Source organism: Neltuma alba, unplaced genomic scaffold, assembly GCF_004799145.2.
Source record: "Neltuma alba isolate B1F8T4 unplaced genomic scaffold, ASM479914v2 tig00006298_pilon, whole genome shotgun sequence".
NCBI lineage: Eukaryota > Viridiplantae > Streptophyta > Magnoliopsida > Fabales > Fabaceae > Neltuma > Neltuma alba.
The window spans coordinates 12,699-37,855 of NW_021634414.1; the positions used below are offsets into that span (position 1 = coordinate 12,699).

Below are 25,157 nucleotides of genomic sequence, written 5' to 3' on the forward strand. Positions count from 1 at the left end.
TCTAACCAATATACTTGATTAGCAAGAATATTTTAGTAAAGACAATCAACACCTATTTATTACAAATAATTAACTTAACTTATTTCTTTAATATACTCAAATTAGTCAACTAACTCTTATATTTAGAACCGGAGATAGTACTTAACTATAACTATAGTTAAGTATATAGCAGCCTTTATAATCAAGATATCCTAAAATTGCATATATATATATATATATATATATATATATAATATGCAAGTAAATGATATCTAACAAATCACCATTCTCTTTCTTCATGAGCTTCTTCGGATCCTTTGAAGTTGGATTGGCAATTAGTTTGACACTCTTGTATGTTTATGCAGACACCCAAAACCCATTAAATCATAACAAAAGTTCTTTAGCCTACCAAGCAATTCAATCATATTATTACCTCCGGTCTTTAATATAAAATTTTATTTAACTTCTATTTTAGTCATAAATATAAGACCCAATCTATTTTATTTATCATATTTATTCTTTTTTTTAAGATAGTCCTTCTAATCATGGTAGTTCTAGTCAATAAACTTAATTAGTAATGATATTTTAGAAAAATACAACACCTATTTATTACAAATAACTAACTTAATTTATTTTTTTTAGGGTTAATTAATCTGCAAGTCCTTATAGTTTTAACGAATTTTGAATCAGGTCCTTATAGTTTTTTTTCTTTTTATCAGGTCCTTATACTTTTACCTTTTTTTAATTAGGTCCTTGTATTTATTTTTCTTTTAATTAAGTCCTTATAATTCCACTAAATTTTTAATCAAGTCCATGTAGTTTTAATTTTTATTTATTAATTAAATATAAGCTTAATTAAATAGATTAATACTGAAATATAAAATATTAATAATTATGTAATAAAAAAGTAATAGAATTAATTAATTCAGGAAAATTTTTAGAACAATTAATTTTTTTGCTGAAAAAATTAAAATCATTATAATAATTCAATATCTTTAGAATATTATTGTTTATAAACTAATATTAAATAATATACACTATTTTATGTTTATATAATAGTACTATTAGAATTTATAAAATAAAGAATAAAAAATTCAGGGACTTAATTAAAAATAAAGTAAACTTATAAGGACTTGATAAAAAGAAAAATAAATACAAGGACCTAATTAAAAACAGGTAAAAATATAAGGACTTGATAAAAAGAAAAAAACTATAAGGAACTGATTCAAAATTAGTTGAAACTATAAGGAGCTGTGGATTAATTATCCCTTTTTTTTAATCTACTCAAATTAGTCAACTAGTTTTTATATTTAGGATCGGAAATAGTATTAGATAAACTTATCATATTGACGGTATAATTGGGACACTTAATAGCATCCTCCTCTATAAATTTTCTACGTCTATGAGATGAGAATTACATCTTTCACCCCCTTTTCACCTACCCTTCACTAAAACAAGACAAAATTGAAGGGAAAAACAAAAATAAAACTCCATTCAAGAAGATGAGATTGAAGATAAGGTTGTGAAGAGAATGTCGAAGACTGTCAAAATGAATAAACTTTTGAAGAGATGAAATGCTGACCTTCAATAGATGATCATATCGCCAACTAACTTCTCCAATGTCCACAATAGCTAGGTGTGATGCCCTAATCCCTTTTCCCCTTCCCCTCGACCTCAAGCGACTTCTGTGTTTGAGCAAGATTAATTTTCCCTTTTTAGTGTATAATTTTTTTTCATTTTATTATATGCCACTTTTTATAATATCACATTTCCAAGCCATTATCGTGCTGCAATGATTTTTTCTAAGAAGAATGCTATTGCAATTCCATCCAAAATGTAATGAGTTACTCATACAACACATTCCTGTACAATGCTCGAGGCGCTAGGCAGAGTAGTATGAGCAATCTTTAATTTATATGAGCCAAAACAATGAATTTAATAAGTAGTTCTTATCAGTAATCATGACTACTGATTAAAACATTAATTTAAAAGCCCTTACAAAATGGGCACCAGGAAAAAAAAAAGTAACTATTTTGTTAAAATAATACAAATATATATAAAATAACCATTAAAATAAAAAATTCTGTTTACAAAACCTTTTTACCAATTACACACTGGGAAAATCAAAGTAAAAGAACACATTTCAGGGAATTTACTATAGCAGAGGTGGTAGAATTTACTGCGCTTAGAAAGCGAGCATCATCATTCCATGGTAGCAATTTACAACACCTTTATATGAATTTTACACTTGACAATCAAAGTAAAAGGATATATTTCTGGGAATTCATCACAACACCAGAGGTGAAATTCACACTTCTAATGCATGGTTTTAAGGGCTTCCAAACACTCCCAAAGTGAGTTTCACCATTTCACACTAGCAATTTGCAATATTTTTTTGATGAATTTCACACTTCTAATGCAGTAAATTTCTTGGAACAATGCCAGAACTTTAATTGCCAGCGACAGTTGGGCGACGAGGGTTGAGGGCTCTTTTTTATTTATTTACTTATTTAGGGGCAAATTTTGAAATTTTTAAAATTAGACTCACTTTTTTAAAATTTTAACAAGAGAAAATTGTAATGAGATTCCACAAAAAGAAAATAATTACAAAACAAGTTCTAAAAATTGTTATTTCTTATTCTGAAACTTGTCATTACAGGCTGTTTCAATTGTTATTAGGATTTTTTAATAATTTTTTTTTGAAAATTTATTGTAATTCTCCTTTTTAACAAATATTTTATAAATAAAAACAACAATAGGTAACGGATCTTGGCTATGGACTTATAACAGGTCATTACACGTGTCGGGAGCTAGGAAGCCACGTGGAAACATAATCCAGCTCGTCTCCTTCCTCGCCAATCATCCTCTGCCCTGATTGGCCAAACACCATATCCAGCTTATCCAACTTCAAAATCGCAGATAAGGTGTTTGATTGAACGCCTCTGAATCACTCGCTTCACTCACAAAGAAACCCCAAAATACATATCGTCGTCTTCGTCCCCGTCATCATCATCGTCCACAAAATTATATTCCCATTCTGTCACTTCACTGAAGCACTTCACACGAATCACAACAAGCTTCAATCCTAATGGCTCAAGCTATGGCATCGTCTTCAATGGCTGGCTTACGTTCTTCCTCTCAACCCGTGTTCGAGGGTAGCTCTCGCTTGAACGCCTCCGGCAACGGAAGGACTCTCTCATTGATCCGTCCTGGGCTCGTTGTCAGAGCCCAGCAAGGCCAATCTGAGCCCGAGACAAGCCGCCGTGCCGTGCTCGGACTCGTCGCCGCCGGTCTGGCCACTGGGTCTTTCGTTCAGGCCGTCCTTGCTGACGCCAAGACCATCAAAGTTGGCCCTCCTCCCCCGCCGTCCGGTGGTCTGCGTAAGTATTTCGAATCATTCCTTCCGAAACTTCCATACCCATTAGATCGTTTTCAGAATCTAAGGGTCAAATCTCATGGAATGTGGCAGCTGGTACACTGAACTCCGATGAGCCAAGGGATCTGCAGTTACCATTGAAGGACAGGTTCTTCCTGCAGCCATTGGGGCCGAGCGAGGCGGCGCTGAGGGCGAAGGAATCGGCGAAGGAGATACTGAACGTGAAGGGACTGATCGACAAGAAGGCATGGCCGTACGTTCAGAACGATCTGCGTTTGAGAGCAGAGTACCTTCGCTATGATCTCAACACTGTTATCTCTGCTAAGCCTAAGGACCAGAAGAAGTCGCTCAAGGAACTCACCGGCAAGCTCTTCCAGACCATCAGCAATGTAAGTTCATTTCATTATCTTCAAGTTTTAACATCAAACTTATATGTCCCTTCAAATTTAATTATATGCTTTAGAGTAATCTCAACAATTTTTTTTACTTTTTTCATCATACTAATTAATATTTCCCAATTCATATATATTGTGTTTTAACAAGTTCCTATCAATTTTTAATTTGAAATGTGATTTTTTTAATTAGTAATTGAAAAGTTATATTTCTACCTTTATGTTATTTTTATTCCAAGTAAAAAATTCCAGTTAAAGCTATAAAGGATAATGTAATGTATATAATGTTGTATGAAAGAAAGTATATGTATTGTGTCATATCTGATTGAGTGATTTATATTTAAGAAAATTAGTTAAACATCTATGTTTGAAAATTTTATAGTTTAGAAAGAGTTAATATGTTTTTATACTCAAAAATATTGGTGCCATGAAGAATTTCAACCGGTACTCGAATTCAGATTCTTCTAACTAATAAAATTGTCAAGCAGAAACTTTTCACTTATTTTTCCTTCATATTTTGAAATTTTTTTATTTTTTTAACTTAAAACAGTTTTTCAATTAACATGTGAAATATTTTAACAATGTTTAATTTCTTTAAAAATCAAATACTTTAAAAAATAAAATAATAATTAATAAAAAAACACTTTTTGTTTTAAGCATAGGTAAATAATTTATTTTGCAAATTGATTCTCTCAAATTTCTGCAATATGTTAGACAAATGTTCTATTATTCTATAAAGCATTTAAGCTTACGTATTTATTTTTTTTAATGATTGAATTAATATTTTTTTTTTCTTTTTAATTGATTAACAGTTGGATCATGCTGCAAAAATTAAGAGCACACCAGAGGCAGAGAAGTATTACGCAGAGACAGTATCTACCCTGAACGATGTTCTTTCCAAGCTTGGTTAATAATTATAAATAATTACTAATAAAATTCCATGCTCCTTTTCTTCTCCTCTATGGTTTGTGTATGCTTTGCGTCAGACAGTTTGTGAATTGGATGCTATTTCAAGGAAAATCAAATGAGGAAAATTTTATCGCCTGCTCATTATTTGCATTTCGCTCCTTTAAGATCCTGTATTTTGCATTTAGAGGTACTTAACCTTAATTAATTCAATTGCACAACGGATTAGCCATTAGATCACAAGCGTTGTGACGAAATTGAGGGTTCTTATGAGCGGCAATTAGCATGTGAAGTTAATGTAAGTTTTTATCACCAATTTAATTATATATTTTTCTATTTGAATTTTAGTCAAGCACACACAAAAAATTTTGTATGAGATACATTACAATTATTGGTGCTTTTTATATGATAGGGAGAAAAGAAAATTTTTTGTTATATTTATAGGGTAGAGAGCGAAAATTTTCATATGTATATATAATTTTATCTTTTATTTAATATTATATTGACTTTGTTTTTATAAGATATAATGTATGTTAAATATGGATAAAGTTAAAAAGTAGTTAAATTTTAAATAAAAATTAATGAAATCTACGGTTTTTTTCCTCTGTGAAACATATTGAAAATGACTTATAAATAAAATTAAAAAAAATGAAAAATTATGAATTTACAATACAATACAGTTGAATGGGCATGAAATGAAATATGTTATTCAATTTTGATTCAACTTCAGATAATTCATAATTAAATGACTCAATTTAAATCATGCTATCCAAAACAAATTTTAATTGTAAGACAAGCTATATATAATTGACTTCGTAGCAGAGAACAGAAGAAGATTAATAAAAGGCTTCATCCCACAATGATGCTCTCCCTCCCTGATACACCCAATAAATTTATTAATCTTTCATTAAGAACAACCATCATATTAGAATTAACAACTAATGAAGTTCTTTTGAGAACTCATACATACACATATATTATTTTACATATATTATTTTTGACTCTTAATATAAGATTTATTTGAAGATTTAGTTTGATTCTAAATATCAAACTCCAATTCTTTTTGTCTTCAATATTTATTTGTTTTGCCCTCATGTAATCTCTATCATGTTAAAGAATTTTCATTAAGTGATAGTTTTAATGCATAGAATTAATAAGAATATTTTAGAAAAAAAATACCAATTTATTACAAATTATTAACTTAACTAAATTTCTTAATGTTTAAAAATTAATTATCTAGTTTTTATATTAAATATCAGAGCTAGTATTTATTAAATGTATTTAATAGTCATAAATGTTTATTATTCACTCTTAGAGTAAGCTTATGCTGGCTTGCTGAGGACAAATGGAATCCTAATATCTGACCGTACAATCACTCACCAATCAACGGTTTAAGATTACGATCCGTGTGACGTTTCCTAATTGGCCCAACATCCTCCTCCCACGTCGTTATATAAAACCGAACGGAATCATCGGACTCCGCCATCCCAAGAATCGTCGTCGACGCTTGAACCGTCTTCAGAACTAAAAGCCTAAACCCTTCTTCCTTCTGTGACAAAAATGGCCGGCAGAGGAAAATCTCTCAGTGCTCGCACCGGCAAGAAAGGCGTCTCTCGGAGCAGTAAAGCAGGTCTTCAATTCCCCGTGGGTCGGATCGCCCGCTTCTTGAAGTCCGGGAAATACTCCGACCGTCTCGGTGTCGGAGCTCCAGTCTACCTCGCCGCCATCTTGGAATATCTCTCCGCCGAGGTCAGTTTCATTCCTCAGAAACAACACTTCTAAAACGGAATCCAATCTTCAAAATCTCAGAATTCATAGATCTCGCTTCGTTAATTTGGAAACACAGTGAATGTTGATCATGGATAAAATGCAATGCAGGTGTTGGAATTGGCTGGGAATGCGGCAAGAGACAACAAGAAGACTCGGATTGTTCCTCGGCACATTCAATTGGCGGTGAGGAACGACGATGAGCTGAGCAGGTTGCTGACGAAAGTGACGATCTCCAACGGCGGCGTTTTGCCGAACATTCACAACATGCTCTTGTCGAAGAAAATGGCCATCGGATCAAAAGTTGAGGGCTAAATGCATTGTTTGATGCAGAAGATTTCGTGCATTGAATTGGTTTTTGCTTGTAATTGAGGAAATCAACAGCTAGTGTAGTGCAGTTGTAACAGATATGTGGAAGAAGGCAGTTTGAATTATTGTTAAAAAAAAAAGATCAACGGTATCTATCAAACTATCTTTGCACGGGGCTATAAATTCTTGCCTTGTTGGCAGTAGAACAGGGGAGGGAAAAAGTTGAAGTAATATTTGAGATGAAAATGTGAATTAATTTTACAATGGAAAAGTCATGAACTATGAAGCAGAATACATATAGTACATACAAGAGGTTGGAGTATGTGTGCGTGTATATATGTATGATGAGTGTGTGTGCGTGTGTGTATATATATCTAGCGGTTTGTTGTTGTGGCTGGTAGTCTTTGATCTTCTCTGGCGGCGGCGGCGGCGGAGACATAATAGGAAACGGTGAAGAGGCCATGGACGAAACACAAGATGCCGCCAATGGACAAGAAACGATGAGTTGAGATGGTACATTGTGCTCTTGATCTTGTCTCTGAGTTTGCCAATGTCCCCATTATCAGAATTGACAATGCCACTCCCATTGTCACCCTGCGTTCATGCATCTCCACTTAACAGTCTTTTTGGTACAAAAAAATGGAATGAAGGAGAAACGAGGGGAGGAAGAATCTTAATAAATTCGATTTAAAAAAATTGAAGAAGTGAATGAAAGTGAAACATTTTTCAATCTTTTATATTACATTTTCTTTTTATTGAAATTTCATAATCTCACTTCCCTATTTTTTTTTTCAAATTAAACTTGTTAAAATTTTGGAAAAATGACCCAAAAAAGTTAGAAATTAATAAATGTAAAAAAAATGTCAAAAAAAAGTTATTATTATTTGTAAATTCAGTATTGTTAATACTAAATAAAGTGTTATCATCAAACTTTCTTTGAAATTTAGTAATTTTCACCTTCTATTTTTATCATTTTTTGTAAAATTTTCCTAATCCTTCCCTCTCCGTTTTCATACCAAATATTGGGTTAATTCTGGCCCATTCTATGTATAAATCGTCTTTTACAAGAAATTAATTGGCTGTTTCTATGAGTCACTTTACATAAAAAATAAAAAATTAATTACACTATTCCAATTTTATTCTCTTATTCATTCCTATATATAATAGTCGCATTCTGAAAGGAAAACAAATTGATAGTCCTATGTATCAGTTGCTTTGCATAAAAAAGTGGAGTATTAATTATTTTTTCCCCAAAAAACCATTGCTTACAACTTTCAAAAATTTGCCCTTTTTAAATCCCTGCTTTTAAATAGGGTAAATTTAAAATTTTATTTTAAATTTTGAATTAGATTTAACTATTTTTTGTGTGGTTATGTTGAAATAGTTAGAAGTATCTTATATACAGGATCAAACGGAGTGCAAGAAAAATAAAAGTTTTTAAAGGATGCATTGTGAAAACCTTAAAAATAAATTTAAAAGCAAGAAAAAAAATGAAATTAAAAGGGGATGTGAAGGTTAATACCATGAGAAAATGAGGAAAGCCATTCCTAATTGCTTGTTGGCAGAGGCTCTCATATACTGCTGTCTGTTCCAAATACAAATGCAGCCACCCAGCAAGTTTGCAATAAGATGAGCAACACCCAACAGAATTGCTGCAGCCAACCCTAGTTGGAAGGCTTTCATACTTGGATCTCTACACTCTACTACTGACATCCTTACATGCTTTACCTATTTAGTATCATTCGTTATATCAAAATATTGTGATTCTTATCTTACAAAGTGAAGTTGATTGCATATATAATTGACATAATTTTATCATTCTACGGAAAACTAACTATTAGTATATCAGTATAGCAATAACAAGTTTTATCCCATTAACTAATCAAAGTCTGCTAAATAGATCATATCATGTCACTGTTGGATCTCTACACTCTATTACCAACATCCTTGCACATCTTATCTGTTTAGTATCGTTCGTTAAAAACATTACAATTCTTATCTTACAAAATGAAGTTGATTACATATATAGTTCACATAACTTTATCATACTACGAAAAACTAACTATTCGTATATGAGTATAGCGATAACAAGATTTATCCCATTAACTAATCAAAGTCGGCTAAATATTCTTCCGGTCCTTAATATAAGACTCATTTAATTAATTTGATTAGATTAAAGAAGTTAGATAAATTAGTTAATTATAAGAAAAATGACACATTTTTCCTAAAATACCATAATCATCTTTCTTAATACCCCATTTTTCTCTTCTACTTGATTATGTTTGAGGGAATATCCATAGGGGTAATTTAGAGAAAATTGATAAATATGAGAAATGGATTTTATATTTAGGACCAAAACTAACTCAATAATTGGTTCCTATATTAAAGACCGGAAGAGTAGATCATATCATATCACTGTTCATATAATAAACGACAAAAGATCAGGATGTATATCTAGGAAGTTTGAGAGTTTGTGTACCTTGCTCTGAGCAATTTCTGCTTGAATTCCAAGAATGCCAGCAACAACATCCACGATGATGACAAATATGCAGATAAGGAAGCCATAGTTTTTGCCTTTAACTGCCATTATTTTTCCTGTCAGAAGAGAAAGTACACAGACAAGGCCCAAGAAGAAGAAGAAGGAGAGGAGGAGAAAGAGATGTGAGCTTATTATTAGCTTTGTTGCCAACTCTTCACTTTAATAATAAGTAACTCTATATATGTGTGAGTGTTAGATAAAGAAAAAAGAAAAAAGGAAGAAGGAATAAGGAATAAAGATATGGAGGCAGGTTTGGTGCATACTATATCATATCATAATATACAACGAGGGTCCGAATTCGCTAGCTGTAGATATTAATATATCATATAAAAAGTTGCTTTTGTTTAGTTCACATTTTCACTTTATTCTGCTTCATCTTTCTTCTCTCTTTGCCTTTCTCATATTCTTATCTACGCTGGACAAGGAAACCACAGTATCACCATCCAAACAAGCAAACTTCATATATATATATATATATATATCACATGCATGGACACATTTTCCTTCTTTTATATATAAAAAAGTTTATACATATACATAGACTGAAAAAATAAAAAATCTTTCTGTTGTTTCTCGGAAACTAAGAACTTTTAGATCTTTTTTTTCCTGGTTGGGGGTGGCTTTACAATTTTTTTTTTGGAATAAAAATATGTATGTCATTCATTTACATAGTAAAGAACATAGCAATACAATCAAATTTTAGTTTCCACCATCAAAGTCCACTTTATGTAAATACGATGATGGTTGATTAAGGATATAAAAGACATTTTCTATGTTCGTGTTTGGTTAAGTAATCAGTAAAAAGAATATTCTCCTGATGAATGTGTCACAGAGAAAACTGCCAATCTCTTTTTTTTTTTCGGTTACAAGGGATGGCATCGAATCCGCACGCATGCACCCCACACACACGCACACATACCACTCGGCCAAACGGCCGGTGGTAAAACTGCCGATCTCTATGTATGATCAATCTAGCATCATCAATGATATGTTTAAAAAGATGTTTTTCATCACCACCCTTAGTAATAAGGTTAACCACCTCCTTGTAACTTTTGGTTCAAAATAGATTAAGGGCCTTTACAATTCATATGTGAAATGATGATTATTTTTAAAAAATTTGACAAATTATAACTTGTCCCAAAGTTATCCATACTATTTTTAAAAATTATTATTCATGGTTAAAGTGTCAACGAAGCTATTAAAAAAGGTGCTAGTGATAGCCTTAATCTTCTTGTTACTTTTAATAATATCATTATTTCATATAATTTCTTGAGTACTTCTTTCTATTTATTTATATGAGTTGGAAAAATTTTCCCTTTTAAATTTATTGGACCCGAAAAGTCGTCCTCGTAAATTAAGTTCAGCTTTCTATTCAATTTTGAAAGAGGAAAAAAGAAATAAGTTTTATCTTACAATTAATTTGGGATGTACTTCTTGCAATTTCACTCAATTTTAAATTAACTCTTATAATCTAAAAATTTTTAATCAAGTCGTATAAAAAATTATTCAAAAAAAGTTTTAAAAAAAGTTCAAGTCATATCCCTGCTGACATGTTCAAATGTTAGTGAACATGCGCTGCAGTTTCAAAAATTTTGTATGAGCATTACGGATGTGGAAACTAATCAAAATTGATTAAATAAGCCAACATAAGTCTAAAAGAAAGAAACTGAATATTCATGTGATGGAATATCCTAATTCAATTCTGAGTTTACTTGGTGTTCTTTGGTTATTTCTTCTTCTCTCTGTGTTTGCAAGGTTAATATCTAAAAGAAATCTAATGCCACGTGGTTAATATATCACATGTTTATGTTTATGATTGCATCAAAATAACAAAAAATTATAGATAAAATTATAGTACTAAAAAAAATCAGGAGCAAGTGCAATTTGAGAAATAAAGTTAGGGATAAAATCATACTTTTACCTTTTTAAGTTTGATTTCATTTCTTATTTATCAATTTATTATTTTTATATAAATTATATGTTAACGCAAGTTTTGAGATTAATTTATTTATATAATTATATGAAAATATAAAAATAATTAGAATTTAGTCTATAAAAGATTAAAAGTTTGTAATTTAATTTTGAAATTTAAAAACCTATATTTAAAATGTAAATAAAACTAAAAAGGCCAACCCATTCCTAATAGGTTCGGGTTGGCTAAATGCTAGTCCGCTAAAATATGGGTCTTTTTAGCCTTGCCAAGTCTCCAACTTGTGACACGCTGACCTGTAACCAGTGAGCAAGTCAACATTACTAACTCTATTTATAGTTTAGGGAGTTAGATGTACCATAGATAAAATCATAGTGTTAGAATCACTAAAAAAAATAAAATTAAATTGTTGGATGCTATTTTATCCTATATCTTTTTGTTCAAAAAATAGGAGAGGTATTTTGATATTATGTAATTATATTTATTATATTTATATTATAATTATTAATCCTTTTTATTATTTTAAAGATCAAAGGAGACACTTTTATTTATAAATTTATTTTTTATTTTCATTTTTTAATTGGTTAATATAATTTTTTGTTCTTGAAATTTGGGCCTATTTTAATTTTGATCTCTCAAATTTTAAACTCATAGTTTTAGTATATGAAATTTAATTTATCTTAAAATGATAATCCTTTAAAGTGTAACAGTGTTAAAATATATTAAAATGTCATAAACAACATTAACGTTGTGATATAGACTTACCAGATAGTATCTGGCTAGATCTTTTGTGGATATCAAAGAGGCAGAAAAAAAAGAATAAATCCTCAAAATGTAGCTTTTAGCTTCCCTCAGGTTTTTTTCCTCATTGTTTGTTTTAGATGCTATTTAGTATGCTACATTTTGAGAATTCATCTCCCTCTATATTATATTTTGAAGTCTTGTTTTTTTAACCTGTTACCCATATAAGATCAAAATGGGTTCCATTTAGTGAATTCATATCACTACTTTTAATGTCATTTATAATACTTGAGTAAATTTTAATATTGTTACGCTTTTAGGGACTAAAACCTTAAAATGGATTAAATTTTAAGGATTAAAATTAGAAGTTTAAAATTTGATCTTTATTTGTGTGCATCCAACGGTGCATTCTTTCAACTAAAGGAGCAGTGAGCCGCACGTGATGCTGTAGTCCAGTAAATTTGTGCTCATAACAAAAGGGAGACAATCAGCACAAAAGCCTTCAGCCCACTCAGCTAACGGGGTGGGCCCAAATGTGAAGATATGGGGTTGGTTTAAACTTTGAATTGAATGGACGATAGCCACATGCTTAGGTTATATAGTTAGTAGTTGTATCATGTCTTTAACTAAATTTTTAGGTTCGATTTTCTTCTCTCCTTTTTAAGATAATTTCATATTGTTGGATTTACTCTCCTTAGTAAGTGCTTCTAGCAACTTTTTTTTTTTTTTGGGAATAATATTCTAACAATTTTCTTTGTATATGTCCATACCATTTTAAACGTACAAATTATAAGAAAAAAAATCAACAAATTATTTTGTTGCCAATCAATTTACATGTAGATTTTCATTGTTAATCAATTAGTGACAGTATTTTTTTTAATGATGAAATTTGCAAATTTTGTTGCCTATCAATAATTTGCTATTTTTTTTGTAGTTTAACAAATTTTTCCTTCAATTTTCATCTTTTTTCTTTTTATAGGATTCCATATTATTTGATCTACCATTCTTATTGGCACTTTCTATAACCTTCTTGGCACACATCAAACAATTATTTTCTATGCCACAAAATTGTTTTCTTTTCTTTTTTTTTTTTGGGTATCTTTAGAAAACATTGTAAAAAAAAAAATTCTCATAAAATCTGGATCCGTACCTGACGTTATCTGCTCCCATGAAGTGAGGAGAGGTAGATACAGTTGTCTTCATGAAAATAAAAATGGTTTCTGCTTTCAACGGTTGGTAGCTCTCACACCATACCTCACAGGCAGATCACGTGCTTACCTAAGAAATATGTTCTATTTAAGCATCAAATTCAACTCTATACCATCCATCCATCAGATATTACTCCTTAGAGAGAGAGAGAGAGATATCAGAAAAGAAGAGAATATTGTGTGTGTGGCTGTGTACTGTTCATATAAAGAGGAAAGATGATGAAGAAGGCGTGTGTCATTGGTGGGTCTGGTTTTGTAGCCTCCGTTCTCATCAAGCACTTGCTTCTCAAGGGTTATTCCGTCAATACCACTGTTAGAGATCCAGGTCTCTCTCTCCTCCCTCTCTCACTATATATTTTACTACCTCGGATCCTAAATTGGAATTTATATTTAGATTTGCGCTACAAACTAGATTTTATATTTAAGACCGAGATAGTATGTATTACTAGGCTAGACGCAGGGCCTCATTATTAGGAGACATCTCAGCTTCCATCCTCATTTCCTTAACTACAGTCATAAAGCTAACTCATAATTCTGCAGATCTGATAACCACATAAAATTCTTAATCAAGCACTATAATGCCCAGCTTGAAGTATGACTCACAGATATTACAACTTTTTCTTTCAATTAAGAGGGGGTAGGTAGGATATGTGTTGAAGAAAATATAGCACACAGTAATCATGATAGCGAGCACCATGGAATTTTCTATATGTAGAAGAAAATATAACACCACAATCAGATATGATATTGTGTGATTTTTTTTTTTCTGAATCAAAGTTTTGACTTGAGTGTTTTGTGCAGGTAACCCTAAAAAGATATCCCACCTTGTGGCACTTCAAAATCTGGGAGAGCTGAAAATATTTGGAGCAGATTTAACTGAAGAGGACAAGTTTGATGCCCCTATAGCAGACTGTGATCTAGTCTTCCATGTTGCTACACCCGTCAACTTCGCTTCCCAAGATCCCGAGGTACATACATTCATCTACCCAAACGCACAAGCGCACACACACGCACAGGCGCGCACATACCTAGCTAGTAGCTAATACAAGATTATGTTTATGTGATTTCCTATATGATATAGAATGACATGATAAAGCCAGCAATCCAAGGAGTTTTGAATGTATTGAAGGCATGTGCAAAAGCAAAATCAGTGAAAAGAGTGATAATGACATCTTCAGCTGCTGCTGTGACTATAAACACACTCAATGGGACCGGTTTGGTCATGGATGAAAGCAACTGGACTGACACTGAGTTCTTGACCACTGCAAAACCTCCTACTTGGGTAAGTTACCAAACCCTTAGCAAACCCATTTTCTTTAATATGAGCGGGTGTTCAAAGGCTAAAGCCGGTGAAGTTGACTATAAGGTACTAGTATTCACATAGAGTATTACTTTGCTAATTTTACAGATTCTTAACTTCAGAGGGTTTAGATTTTATGGTTTTGGGTTTAAGTTTTTTTTTTTTTTTTTTTTGGGGTGTGTGTGTGGATATTTTACCAATGGTTTCTCTGATTTGAAGTAGTTGAGAATTGGATTGGTTTTGAAATTATGTATTTAGGGATATCCTGTGTCCAAAACATTAGCTGAGAAAGCTGCATGGAAATTTGCTGAAGAAAACAACATAGATCTCATCACTGTGATACCAAGTCTCATGGCTGGTCCTTCTCTCACCCCAGATATCCCAAGCAGTGCCGATCTAGCCATGTCCCTCATTACAGGTCCAAAACTTCATGCCATCTGCTTAAAAGGAATTCTTAAACTTGCATGTTAGAAACATGGACAAGACTATTTTAGATCATACATATGTTTTGGCTGGACAGAGATAGACCCAGAGAAGTGGGTCCCACCACCCTCTCTGTCTCTTCCCCCCTCACTGCTGCATTGCTGCATGGCTGCAAATAAACTCGTAAGAGGGGGTGTTACCCTTTGATAAGGCTAATTGACCCACTTTTTTTTTTGGATTAATTTCTTATTGGGTTAAAATTTATTTTTACTTCAAAAGTATTTCAGAAGAGTTATGGACACCCTAAAGAAAATTATAGAGTGATATTGCATATAATTTTTCAAAATCGATGCAATTTTATCCTTCCTTAACAATTAAGGTTAGGTCAACTATTAGTGTGAGTCAAAAGACTTTTTTAGACCTGATGTTGACTTAACATTGCTTGTTAATAAAGGGCCAAATTGTACCAATTTCAAACGATTGTGTACTACATTACCCTACAACATTTTTTCTGTGATGCCCAGAGCTCCTCCTTTAAGAACACTTTTGGGATACAAAGACACTTTAATCTTTCCTTATATATGGTTTGGTCTACATACTAAGGATCAGTACAAGCCAAGCCAACAAGTTAAACATTCTAAGTCCTATTCAAAACTGAATCTGACATGATCCTGTGATGTTCATATGATTAAATAGGTCTATTTATATTTATCTATGATGGATTAAAACTTTGCAGGAAATGAGTTTCTGATAAATGGATTGAAAGGAATGCAAAAGCTGTCAGGTTCAATAAACATAACTCATGTGGAAGATGTTTGCAGAGCACAGATATTTTTAGCTGAGAAAGAATCAGCTTCTGGCAGATACAATTGCTGTGTTCATAACACAAGTGTTCCTGAGCTTGCCAAGTTCCTTAGCAAGCGATATCCTCAGTACAATGTTCCAACTGAGTAAGCTTTCTCATCCAAATATTCAACTTTCTTGTTGTTTCATTCTTTTTCCCCTTTTCACTTGTGGATTTTTTACATATTACAAAAATTTAACTAATAAGGGTGACAATAAAATGGCTTGATGGCTCAGTATTGTCTGGTCACTTTGGGCTTGTTAAGCCCAAGTTTTGAAGTGCCAAGTTTTTGTCAAGTTGGCCCTAGAAAATGAATGCTCTTAAATTTGACTAAAGGTCCTACGTTTTTAGATGTTAGGGATTCTGTTTTGGAAAACACTCTTTATTTAATTGAGAAATTCATGGGTATAACATGATAGACTGCTTTAACAATTGCAACTCAATCATGAAATTTTAAAATTGATTTTTTAAAATTAATAGTTACTTGTTAATTCTTGCCCTTGTAAAGGTGCAATTTTCAAATGTTTATGAGATATGAAAGAAGAAATGAAGTTTGTATTATGTTAAACATCATTTAAACAATAAAATTGAAATAATAATTTTGCTCCTCTATTTGGATGTGACAAGAAAAAGAAAGTTTTAAAAATTGAATTAGACTTGCCAGTTCGATTAGTCGCCAAAAAGTTAAGAATTAGCCTCGAATTGGTCACCTTTTTTTCAGTCTATATTTCTAAGCTACAATTTATGCATATATCTCGTAATAAACTTTGAGAAATAAAGAAAGAAAGTGTGAGAAATATGTGTGCATGTATATATTCTAAAATTATAATTATTAAAAATGAAATAAGTATATACATTTTGGATGAAAAAGACGGAGTATTGGTAGATATTTTACATATATATAATTTTTGAATTTAAATATCAATTTTTATTATTATCGATAATTATTTATTATTTTAAGCATACATCAATTTATTTATAACCAGTTCAGCCCTGGTCCAGTTTTGTCTTTTCTTGGTTTTTTAAAAATGTTGAGAAACAATTCTCTTGTGAGTTGTGAATATCTCATGTCATAATCTAACGTGAATGGACCCACCTTGGATAAGACCACATCAATGAATTAACCGTCCACCTACCAATCCCCCTAATTAAAGTTATGGCCGTATTTATTCATCTGGAAGGATGCCATGTTTTCCTCGGACGCCTTGTATGGTACCCTTCTTTTTTTTATTTCAAAGAAGTACAACACAAAATAAATGTTTATAATTACCAAATTTTTAAAATAAATGTCGACTTAGATCGAAAATAAAAAATTACTATCCCCCTTTCTTAATGTGAGATTTGAATTACTAATTTTGAAATATAAAAAATTTAGTTAGATTTATTATTTATAATAAATATATGTTGACTTTTCCAAACCATTCTATTTAATAATGTGTATTGTAATTATCCGTCAGTAGAAAATCAACAAGATATTTTTTAAAAAAATTATAAATTTGAGGGTCAAATTGAATTGAGGTTTAGGACTAAATCCAGCCTACTTATATGATAACTTCCTCACATAATGTAGAAGGTCTTATACTTCTCTGAATGAATCACCCTATTTGATGCGTTCAAAGAAAATCTCTCAATATGCTTGTGTTCTAAATAACACTGTTCAAGAGCTTTTTATTTGTTAAAAATATATATTCTTCAATATTTATACTAATGAACTGTTCTGTCATTTTGCATATGAAGATTTGCTGATTGCCCCTCCAAGCCCAAGTTAGTGTTCTCTTCAGAGAAGCTCATCAAAGAAGGGTTTGAATTCAAGTTTGGGATTGAAGAAATCTATGATCAGACTGTGGAATACTTCAAGACTAAGGGAGTTCTCAAGAATTGAACTTTGATATGTTTGAAGTTAATGTTGCAGACTCTGAGCTTGTGTAATAACTATCTGATTTGTGAAGCTTAATGTGATATATTAAGCACTGGGCTACAAATTAGAAAGGAGAGGTCTATATGGGAATATGCTATATAAAAGTATTCCTAAACTTTTATTTTATTCCAAAATGAAACTGAATCAAAATTATAAAATTTCACAAAATAAAAAATTCCTACAAATCATACACAGAAATATAGATAATGATGATTGTCTTTTTTTTTTTTAACTAATATATTGCAAGCAGTAAAAAAATTTTCGGAAATCTTACATGGTAAAAATTAATTACTTACTAAAACACTACACTAAAAATTGTTCAAGTTAAAAATAAGTTCAACATTATGAGAGACTCATTCATACCATTCACACTAAGAACAATTTTGCCTATACCCCTCATCACAGCACCTTATCATATCTCACACACACACACACACACACACACACACACACACACACATATATGTATATTAATGAAAAGGTAAATCGTTTACTTTTTCTCCTCTCTACACAATCGTCCCAAATTGAATCCCTGGAATGGAATAGGAGGAAAATGAAACGGAATGTGATTGTGAGAGAAAGACTAATTGATAGGGTGAATGAAGAAAATGGGTATGGATTAGATTAGTGGCAGAGGGAGATGGGCAAACCCAATAGAGTGTGTGTGTGTACTGACCAATAACTGCCCAGTAATAATAATGCTAATAATAATAACAACAAGAACAATAATAATCCAAGATCACGCTAGATATTTACATATAATAAGAATAAAGGATATAGAGAAACAAGTATTTACAAATATCCAAATCAAACCAGATATCATCATCGGCTATGCAATTTGCGCATCACATTTGAGTGCTCTGTGGATGAAAACTTCATCCATTTCAATGGAAACTTCATTCACTGCAGGAGACTTCATATTACAATTTCCACAATGCTTCTTCTTACAGAGCTGGGATAATGATCCAACAATGTCCCTCATGGAAGGCCGATCTCTGGATGCTTCATTGACACATTTCAAAGCAAGAGCAGCCATATCATTAAGCGTATGCACATCATATTTTCCATTAAGCTGTGAATCCACAATTTCTTCCCACCCAACCTTACTCTCGGCTTCCATGGCTGCCTAATTAATCATCACCACGAAGAGATATTATGGCAATGCTGCTATAATATTTAATGGTTATTGATAGGTAAAAGATAAAAATCTTGCAACTTTAAATGCAGTTCAAACTTTAAACGCATAGGCTTAATCTATTGTCTACATGAAATGCACATCCAGTTAGAACAGTCCTCCCCCCCCCCCCGGGGGGTCAACAATTAGAACAGTTCACATCTACATACCAACATATAAGATAAAATCTATAACAAATCCTACTATTAACAAACCATGAATATTATGACTCAACTTTCAGCACAAGAAAACATGTTTTATGTTGTATAACATGGCACTCCCTTATTGACAGCTCAATAATTTTTCACATGTCAATGATAGAAAAATAATAAAATGTCCATCTACGTTTTTTCCCCCAAAATATTATGCATCCATATGCACCGCAGCACGAGCTCACATCCAACATAGCACTAGAACAGCAGAACACTATAACTTACTAGTTTCACATATTCCATCAGGCCTTGCTGTGGATTCCTGCCAGTAATCAATTCAAAGAGTAGCACACCAAAACTATAAACATCACTCTTCTTTGTAAAGGTTTTTGTAGACATGTATTCAGGATCAAGATAGCCAAAAGTTCCTTTGATATTAGATGAACGACGTTTAATCATCTCTGGTCTAGAAAGCCCAAAGTCAGTTACCTGCTAAGCAAGTAATACACGTTGAAGTGTGTTGCATTAAAAGAAAGGAGATTTGCAGCATAATTTCACAGAAACAAGCATCATACCTTCGCTCTCATAAACTGGTCCAGCAATATGTTGGAAGATTTAATGTCACGGTGCACAACAGGGGAAGAAGCCTGAAATATGGAGTTCATTGAATAAGAAGCCAAAATTAAACCTATTGCAATGTTCTATACAAATGATTTCTACAAACTCCAACAAAAAAGAAACAAGTATACTATGTACCCCATAATGTAGATATTCTAGTCCCCTCGCAACATCCAGTGCTATCTGAAATCTTGCATCCCAGTTTAATGGCTCCTGATTTTTGCCTAAACCTTCAACACATAAAATAGTTATAAAGACGTCAAATAAATCTTCCATTAAGCTATTGATTCATGAGGAACAAAGAGTTATCAAAAAAAAATTTTTTTAAGCTCTCAGAAGAAAAACTGAAGCTCATTTTTCCAAGTGGAAAAACTTCTACTACTAGGCAAATAAATGGTCAAGTGAAGCAGGTAGGTGATTGAAATTCAGGCCAGCATATAACCACCAACTATTTCTTTTTCGTTACATATAACCATCCAGTCTGATTACATCTTATAGTGGTTTTAAATTTATAAGTGAAAAACCCATAGCGGTTTGAAGCAACAAATTGATTCATGAACGGCAAGAGAAGACCACAAGGCGTGACAATGAACTATGCCTCCAGAATGTACAAATATAGTTCGTCAACGTAGTCTATTTCCAAGAAAAACTCAAACCAATTTAATTTCTTTTAAGAAAGTTATATAAATTCAAGCAATTGTACATGCTTTTGTGGATTCAGAATACTATGAGTTAACCATTTTCTGTGTGGACCAAAGGAAGAAACCATTATACTCTCTTTCTAAGGAAAAATACCTAGTCAGGAAATACTAGAAAGCATTCTGCTAAAGAGTTGCACTCATTCTAACCATATAAGTGAGAGGCGAGGTTGCCATTACTCATGTACGCAAAAAGGAGCATATGATGTCCTCTCTCGGCAGTATATCCCACCAAATCCACAAGACGTTTGTGGTGTAATCTTCCAAGTAACAAGACCTGTTAACAAGAAAGGATCAAAATGTAAGATAGGTTTTTGTTATAATTCTCAAAGGATATAGCGCCACTTCATCACAAGTATATTAGCTTTTAGTGAGTTGATTCAAATAATGATTTGCTGCGTTATTGGAACCATGGGTAGTAGAAGTCATAGATTAGGAGTAGTGGTTGTACATAAAGAAGAAGTGATGGAGGACAACAGCATTTAATACACGATATGGAAAAAGAATAATTGGATTTATCCTCCTTCTATATCTTCACTCTGCTGCTGAATAGTTTAGTTTTCACTTCCAACATTTTTGTGGTATAACTTTCCAAATTCATCTCCCTTTCAACTCTATCCTTGTTTAAAGTATGGGTGCGAGGAAAAGTTTGAGCAAGGGCAGCAAAATAGAATACCAAGATTGCTATAGGAATAAAGTACAAGAATTGATTGTAATACAAAGAAAAGTGCGTGCGTGCACATGTATCCACAAATGTCCGATAGAACTTTTCAATTCCAATATGAAGGTTCCTTTGTTTTTGGAAAAAAGATGAAATGATGTTTCCTCCCACCGTGCTATTTATGAAGTGCAGTTTCTAGGAAAGATAACAGAGAAGGGACCAATCAATGGCATTCTGAATTATATATAAGGATAAGTCCTCTTTATATTCATAGCAGCAGAATAGGAGATTTATCAGCGTCATAGTTTTTTAAGTGAAGTTCATTCCTGATGTAATATTTACTTCTGCTCCAACAAGTTTCCTGTAGTCGAAGAGCCAATTGTATTAACATCACAAATCATCCACATTTTAAGCCTACTTGCGCACTTAAGTCAAAGAGGCCTTTCTTCACTTCAGACATAGGCACTCTTGTGGACCAAAAAATTCTTTAACTCGTAAGAACATCATTAAAATTACCTCGGTCAAAAACTCCTTCTCTCCATGTCTTGAATTGTTACCAAGAACTTTAACAGCAACTGTTTCACCAGCGAGCATCTGAGCTTTGTAAACTGAACCAAATGCACCACGACCTATGATGGTTGTGAAATTAGAAGTTGCCCTCTGCATATCTCTGGACAAGATATCACAAGGTCAAAATTAGGAAGAGATATGTAAAATGTTGAAATCCTAAAAATCTTTTGTTTTTTTTTTTGGGGGGGGGGGGTGTTGACCAACTAGGGAGATTACTACATGTCCCCGCTTCAATCACTGAGTCAACAGTAAGTGAGATAGGGCTGATAAACCCGCATTTGGAACCCAAAACAAGAAACATTACAAATTTAGAATACCTGAGGGTAATATGAATGCTAATTGAAGTTTGTCATAACCTTGGAAGCTTAATAGTTCAATCTTTCCTGGGGCTAATTCTCCTATTATTCATCTTTCATGATTATTTCTAGTCACCTCTGGTTGATTTTAATCTCTTACGTATCAGAGAAATTGCATCTTTTCTTTCCAATTTCATTATCTCCAATTTCCAAACAATTTGCCATTTCTTTTTGTCAAGTGAAGCTAACTCTGCATTTAAGTTGGCAACTTTATTCCTTTTCTTGTTTTGTTACATATCAACCATAATATTCTCATATAACCTTGTTAGATTTATTTTCTTCCAACAACTTAAGGCAATTATATTAAGTATTCCTCACTGTCCTTCCTGCTTATCTGCAGATATCATGATTTTTAGAGTTCAGGAAGCTAGGAGTTTTCGGCTAAAGCAGGAAATCCTAATGAGGTTCTTTTCACTTCTTTAGCTTATAAAGTCTATAGAAGATGAGGAAATTAGCAACAAATGCTAAGCTTAGCATGTCCGTCATTTTAAACTTTATGAACAGGAGTGATAGAAAACAAATAACATTATGCGTTTAGTGGAAGAATGTCTACAAACAACATCAAATATGCAGCATTCATGTAAATAATAACTAAAACAACATACTTGTAAGAATACTTTGGAATTCCGCATGCAGAACCAACATCCTTCCTCTTAAGTCCTTCCAACCAAAGAGGCATGTTACTCCAGTCAGATGATACGGGTGACTCCTGCCCCACATTTGAGCTTGACACTGATGCCCCAGGATCCACTACTTTGATACGAAAGGGAATGTTTCCTAATTTCTCAGAGCTTCTCCCTGCCTGCGTATGCTTATTTTGGCACCAGAAGCAGCACAATAATGCAGCTGCCACACCCACTCCAAAGACAAAGCCTACACAAGTCCCTACTATTAAGGCCAAGAGATTCCTTTTCATCTCATGCAAACTAAGACCTTATTCTAGACACTCTAGCATTTGCCCGTGTACCTGAAAATGTATGCAATGTAACCTTTAGGAAAAAAAGGACAGATAGTAAGTACGCTTCCTATACCACAGCATTAATTTAATAGCAATGCCCAACTTAAAAATTAAGTAATCGCCATAGATCAGGGGAGTGAGAGAGAAGAATTCTTTAACTAACAGATACAGAAACAATCACCAGGTCAGGTAAAATAAACACCTAATGAAAGTTGCTTTATAATCACCTTGCATAGATTCAAATGGATGGGAAAAGTGAGCATTTCCACCTAAACAATTAAATAAGAATAAACCAGAAAGTTTTAACCAAAAACAGAACCAAACAATGTCGTCATTCATGAGAAAATAATTTTCCACTAATCCTTCAGCTACATTACGACCATCACAATAAAAGGAAAAAAATCACAAGCATGTTGTACCGAGAATCAGAACTAGGATTCTATGATCAAGAACGTCGATAGTACTAAACGTCACATTCTTAGCATAGAAACTACCAAAAAAAAAAAAAAAAGCAGAATAAACTTCATTACATCTGAAAAAAATGTAAGCCATTTCGAACCGAGAGAAAGAGAAAGAGTACCCATAAAGGAACAAGAAAGCGAATCTAAAACCTCTCAGGGTTAGAACTTCCCTTGCGAAGCCATGAATGAGAGAGGGAGGGAGAAGGAAGAGCAAGGCGTCGTTGACGTAGAACCGTACGGACAAACAAAGCATCGGCCTCAATGCAAAGGGCTCAAGTGGTGTCGTTTCGTGTGGTTTCGACTTTCAAAGCCGCTCGGTTGCCGAAACGGCAATGCGTTTTGAATCAGAAGGAAGCGCGCCTTATTTCCTGCCATGCATGAAACGTTCAAACTTCAAAGATAGACCCCAAAATAACATCAATTGATCATGGCAGAATTACAATGAGAGCCTCAAAGAGAAAATAAATTAATGAAAGTGTCAATCACAACTGAGTAGTTATCAATATTTTTATTTCAAAACTTGTTATTGCAAGCTGTTGTATAATTTTTATTTTTTGAGATTTCATGGTAAATATTACTCCTCCAGTCCTTAATATAAAACCAATTTAACTAATTTGATTAGATTAAGAAAGTTAGGTAAATTAGTTAATTATAAGAAATATGACACGTTTTTCCTAAAACACTATAATCATTTTTTAATACCTCATCTTCTCTTTTACTTGATTATGGTTGAGGAAGTATCCATAGGAGTAATTTAGAGAAAATTGATAAATATGAAAAATGGGTCTTATATTTAGGATTAAAACCAACTCAACAATTGAGTCCTATATTAAGGACAAGAGAAATAGTTTATTAATAATCAACAAAATATATGAAAATAAAATTATTTATTACTACTGTTTATTCACACAGCTGTTATTTTTGTAACGGCTTGCTATGTTTCTTGGAAAGAGTGAATTTTGAATGCACGAGAAGGAACGAACTGTTATGATTAGTTAGTTAATTGGTTAATATCAAAGGTCAACTAACCAAACAAGTGCATGGGCGATACGATACCGTGATAGACTTTGCTAGACAGGTGAGCACCTCACAACTTGATTTCTTAAAAACAATTCTTTTAAAAAAAGTTTAAAATTATAAGCTAGTAGTATACTCCCTCCGTTCCTTATTATAAGAGACAAATAACCGAAGTACGTTGATAAAAAAAACAATTAAAATTAGTTAAGAACAATTAATGTGTAAAAAGTATAATTTTTTTCCAAAAATGCCCTCATTAATAAGGAGAGAGAGCATGAGAGAGAACAATTAAATTATTAAAAGAAAGAGAAGTGGGAGGGAGAGAGAGTGTGAATTGGAGATAATAAATATGGGTAAAATAGTAAATCAACACAAAAAAGTAGAGATAACTTGTAAGTATCTCTTATATATAGGAACATGCCATAAGCATCAAATGTGTCTTATAATAAGGAATGAAGTGAGTAATAAATAGGCTTCATAATAATAACACGGTTGAGATCATGCGGTAGCAAAGAATGGGCTAGAAGAGGTAATTAGTGGGCTTATGCATATGAGCCTAAATGAAATACTCCTCCGGTCCTTATTATAAGACCCCATTTGACTTTTTATTTGGTCCTAATTATAAGACCCTAATTCATTTTGTCTCTTATATTTATGCATTTTTTTCAAGATAATCCTTCTAATAATAATAGTTTTAGCCAATATACTTAATTAGCAAGGATATTTTAGGAATGACAACACTTATTTATTATAAATAACTAACTTAACTTACTTCCTTAATCTCCTCAAATAAGTCAATTAGGTCTTATAATTAGGACCGGAGGAGTATTAATTGGAGAACAGACAAGTAGCAAGAAGGG

General features: G+C 32.5%; 5 protein-coding genes across 5 annotated transcripts; 3 read left to right on the forward strand and 2 right to left on the reverse strand.

Annotated features, from left to right (window-relative positions):
* The first annotated feature begins 2,945 nt into the window (after nt 1-2,945).
* On the forward strand, nt 2,946-4,797 carry LOC114750048 (oxygen-evolving enhancer protein 3-2, chloroplastic-like). Its single transcript, XM_028938592.1, has 3 exons — nt 2,946-3,359; nt 3,449-3,744; nt 4,560-4,797. Exons 1-3 carry the CDS (start codon nt 3,068-3,070, stop codon nt 4,656-4,658), a joined length of 687 nt encoding a protein of 228 aa, XP_028794425.1. The 5' UTR covers nt 2,946-3,067; the 3' UTR covers nt 4,659-4,797.
* A 1,346-nt stretch (nt 4,798-6,143) lies between these two features.
* LOC114750050 (probable histone H2A.3) lies at nt 6,144-6,859 on the forward strand. Its single transcript, XM_028938595.1, has 2 exons — nt 6,144-6,402; nt 6,532-6,859. The coding sequence occupies exons 1-2, from the start codon at nt 6,214-6,216 to the stop codon at nt 6,733-6,735; spliced, it is 393 nt and encodes a 130-aa protein (XP_028794428.1). The 5' UTR covers nt 6,144-6,213; the 3' UTR covers nt 6,736-6,859.
* Nucleotides 6,860-6,907: 48 nt separating this feature from the next.
* LOC114750049 (uncharacterized) lies at nt 6,908-9,372 on the reverse strand. The gene is made up of 3 exons (XM_028938594.1): nt 9,209-9,372; nt 8,252-8,457; nt 6,908-7,323 (listed from the first exon to the last, which is right to left on the reverse strand). The coding sequence occupies exons 1-3, from the start codon at nt 9,314-9,316 to the stop codon at nt 7,104-7,106; spliced, it is 534 nt and encodes a 177-aa protein (XP_028794427.1). The 5' UTR covers nt 9,317-9,372; the 3' UTR covers nt 6,908-7,103.
* A 3,931-nt stretch (nt 9,373-13,303) lies between these two features.
* On the forward strand, nt 13,304-17,785 carry LOC114750047 (anthocyanidin reductase ((2S)-flavan-3-ol-forming)-like). The gene is made up of 6 exons (XM_028938591.1): nt 13,304-13,472; nt 13,949-14,115; nt 14,229-14,429; nt 14,706-14,865; nt 15,607-15,820; nt 17,452-17,785. The coding sequence occupies exons 1-6, from the start codon at nt 13,364-13,366 to the stop codon at nt 17,594-17,596; spliced, it is 996 nt and encodes a 331-aa protein (XP_028794424.1). The 5' UTR covers nt 13,304-13,363; the 3' UTR covers nt 17,597-17,785.
* A 578-nt stretch (nt 17,786-18,363) lies between these two features.
* Nucleotides 18,364-23,533, reverse strand: LOC114750042 (calcium/calmodulin-regulated receptor-like kinase 1). Its single transcript, XM_028938586.1, has 10 exons — nt 23,400-23,533; nt 23,239-23,309; nt 23,047-23,088; nt 22,467-22,734; nt 21,452-21,605; nt 20,425-20,551; nt 19,715-19,800; nt 19,534-19,605; nt 19,244-19,447; nt 18,364-18,758 (listed from the first exon to the last, which is right to left on the reverse strand). The coding sequence occupies exons 1-10, from the start codon at nt 23,531-23,533 to the stop codon at nt 18,462-18,464; spliced, it is 1,455 nt and encodes a 484-aa protein (XP_028794419.1). The 3' UTR covers nt 18,364-18,461.
* Between the last annotated feature and the right edge of the window lie 1,624 nt (nt 23,534-25,157).

What these genes read in the sequence shown, in the direction of transcription:
- LOC114750048 (XM_028938592.1), top strand. Translation starts at nt 3,068, where the DNA reads ATGGCTCAAGCTATGGCATCGTCTTCAATGGCTGGCTTACGTTCTTCC. An exon ending in CCCGCCGTCCGGTGGTCTGC is followed by an intron (nt 3,360 to 3,448) that starts GTAAGTATTTCG and finishes GGAATGTGGCAG; the next exon opens with CTGGTACACTGAACTCCGAT. An exon ending in TCTTCCAGACCATCAGCAAT is followed by an intron (nt 3,745 to 4,559) that starts GTAAGTTCATTT and finishes ATTGATTAACAG; the next exon opens with TTGGATCATGCTGCAAAAAT.
- LOC114750050 (XM_028938595.1), top strand. Translation starts at nt 6,214, where the DNA reads ATGGCCGGCAGAGGAAAATCTCTCAGTGCTCGCACCGGCAAGAAAGGC. An exon ending in TGGAATATCTCTCCGCCGAG is followed by an intron (nt 6,403 to 6,531) that starts GTCAGTTTCATT and finishes AATGCAATGCAG; the next exon opens with GTGTTGGAATTGGCTGGGAA.
- LOC114750049 (XM_028938594.1), bottom strand. Translation starts at nt 9,316, where the DNA reads ATGGCAGTTAAAGGCAAAAACTATGGCTTCCTTATCTGCATATTTGTC. An exon ending in CAGAAATTGCTCAGAGCAAG is followed by an intron (nt 8,458 to 9,208) that starts GTACACAAACTC and finishes GATACTAAATAG; the next exon opens with GTAAAGCATGTAAGGATGTC. An exon ending in GCTTTCCTCATTTTCTCATG is followed by an intron (nt 7,324 to 8,251) that starts GTATTAACCTTC and finishes GCATGAACGCAG; the next exon opens with GGTGACAATGGGAGTGGCAT.
- LOC114750047 (XM_028938591.1), top strand. Translation starts at nt 13,364, where the DNA reads ATGATGAAGAAGGCGTGTGTCATTGGTGGGTCTGGTTTTGTAGCCTCC. An exon ending in TCGCTTCCCAAGATCCCGAG is followed by an intron (nt 14,116 to 14,228) that starts GTACATACATTC and finishes TATATGATATAG; the next exon opens with AATGACATGATAAAGCCAGC. An exon ending in CTGCAAAACCTCCTACTTGG is followed by an intron (nt 14,430 to 14,705) that starts GTAAGTTACCAA and finishes TTATGTATTTAG; the next exon opens with GGATATCCTGTGTCCAAAAC.
- LOC114750042 (XM_028938586.1), bottom strand. Translation starts at nt 23,533, where the DNA reads ATGCTTTGTTTGTCCGTACGGTTCTACGTCAACGACGCCTTGCTCTTC. An exon ending in GCTTTCTTGTTCCTTTATGG is followed by an intron (nt 23,310 to 23,399) that starts GTACTCTTTCTC and finishes TTTTTTTGGTAG; the next exon opens with TTTCTATGCTAAGAATGTGA. An exon ending in TAGAATATCTACATTATGGG is followed by an intron (nt 19,606 to 19,714) that starts GTACATAGTATA and finishes TCCATATTTCAG; the next exon opens with GCTTCTTCCCCTGTTGTGCA.